Source organism: Dendroctonus ponderosae, unplaced genomic scaffold (genome assembly GCF_020466585.1).
Source record: "Dendroctonus ponderosae isolate FM_Combo_2020 unplaced genomic scaffold, Dpon_F_20191213v2 Dpon_F_20191213_8, whole genome shotgun sequence".
Classification (NCBI taxonomy): Eukaryota; Metazoa; Arthropoda; class Insecta; order Coleoptera; family Curculionidae; genus Dendroctonus; species Dendroctonus ponderosae.
The window spans coordinates 12,263,941-12,265,564 of record NW_026019016.1 but is presented as its reverse complement, the minus strand read 5'-3'; the positions used below and the strand labels follow the sequence as shown (position 1 = coordinate 12,265,564).

General features: G+C 48.0%; 1 protein-coding gene across 6 annotated transcripts in view; it reads right to left on the bottom strand.

The window, feature by feature from the left end:
* The window catches only part of LOC109541942 (flotillin-1), a 65,933-nt gene that overhangs the window by 18,258 nt on the left and 46,051 nt on the right, over window positions 1-1,624 (bottom strand). For 4 of the 6 annotated variants that reach the window (XM_048668994.1, XM_019910942.2, XM_048668992.1 and 1 more), the window contains 7 exons: window positions 1,522-1,597; window positions 1,380-1,470; window positions 1,064-1,327; window positions 952-960; window positions 560-856; window positions 312-498; window positions 127-257 (listed from right to left, as the gene is read on the bottom strand). In XM_048668994.1, coding sequence (XP_048524951.1) covers window positions 127-257; window positions 312-498; window positions 560-856; window positions 952-960; window positions 1,064-1,327; window positions 1,380-1,454 — 963 coding nt within the window. In that variant the 5' untranslated portion in view covers window positions 1,455-1,470; window positions 1,522-1,597. The remainder of the gene's footprint in view (window positions 1-126; window positions 258-311; window positions 499-559; window positions 857-951; window positions 961-1,063; window positions 1,328-1,379; window positions 1,471-1,521; window positions 1,598-1,624) is intronic. The other 2 variants (XM_019910943.2, XM_048668993.1) reach the window with 1 other exon arrangement.

Here is a 1,624-nt window from a genome sequence, read left to right as displayed (position 1 = left end):
GTAAACGCCAGATTTTCGTTCAGTTCATCTGCACAGATCTGGCTTGCGCAAGCCAAATCGTTCAGATGGCTTGAACGTGTAAACGGGCTTTTAGTTGCCGTTCTCAAGTGTGTTATTGCATTATACCTTGGGTAAAACCTCTAAAAACATGTCAATCATTGCAGCCTCCTTGTACTCCTTCCAGGCCTCGGCTTTTTTGGCCATTTGCTCAGCTTCAGCCTTGGCTTTGGCCTGAATGGCGAACGCCTCAGCTTCGCCTGGAGGATTAAGGGAATTAGGTGTGCCCCATAGTTTTGAGGTTGTGCTTTTACCCTTCAGCCTCACGGCCTCTGCTTCAGCTTCAGCTTCTACGAGGACCTTTTTGCGGTTAGCTTCCGCAATTTTTTCCAGTCGGAATTTCTCAGCTTCGGCCGGACGTCGCACTGTTGCCTCCAGTTCGCGCTCGCGCCGCGCAATTTCCTGCTCCTGCACAAGGATTTGTTGCGATCGTTCCACCACCTGTGAAAAAAAACGAACAATTTGCTTGGAGTTTTTAGAGCCAGGCGCCTCCAAATGTTACCATAATCTGCATTTCCTCCTCCTTGATCTTTTGCTTGGTTTTGGCTGCTTGCAGCTCATAAGCCATTTCGGCTTCGGCGTTTTTCGTCTGCACTTCCACATCGTAAGCGGCCTTTTTCAGTTCGAAATCGCGCCGGGCTTTGGCAATTTCGGTGTCGTTGAGAAAGACTGAAGCCATTCGCTGTTCTTCAGCGATGGCTTCTTTGATGGCCGCGTCGGCTCGCGCTTCAGCTTCACCTATGCGGGCGTCGCGTTTCACTTCGGCCGTCCGCGCCATCCCCAGGCTTTTCAAGTATCCCTAACAAGAAGAAATTATGAATGAATGATTAATAGGGATGAGGATTGGGAAGCAACAACACGGCAAATGTTCAATGTTCAATCACACACACATACCTTGGCGCCCTTCGTGGCAAAAATGGAAAAAAATAATTTGATCAAACGAGCTAAAATAAATGAGAGCAAGTCGGACAGCGCATAGTGGCTGGGTGAATTCTTTGCTACAAACCTCTTCATCTCGGATATCTTTGATCGTGTACGACACCACAGTGATGCCCATATTGACCAGGTCAGACGACGCCACTTCAAACACTTGCTTACTGAACTTTTTGCGGTCTTTGTAGATTTCTTCGACAGTCATCGATCCCATCATGGCCCTTTGGTGTCCCTCCAGAGTGACCAGGGCAATGTGCTCGATTTCGTTCGCCGATTTGCCCAAGAATTGCTCGCAAGCTGCGGAGAGCATTTCTTCATTTTGTCCCTGAATCTTCACCTAACGGATTCATTTTTGATGTCTCAACCGCATTATTCGCTCTTTTACTTACTTGTGCGATTCCCGTGACGGAAATCGGGACACCTTGGCTCGTGTACACTGTCGGACTGTCCACGATTAGGGTCATGGTGTTTAGGGAGATTCTGCAACCGTTTTTCTATTATCTATTGGCCATTTTTCCTGCATTTGATTACCTTTGGATTCTTTGAATGCCCGGCCATATGAAGGCTCGGCCGCCAGGCACTAAATGGGGCTTGCTGTAACAGCATCCTGAAAGGAAACAGTTTGGTTTTTTTT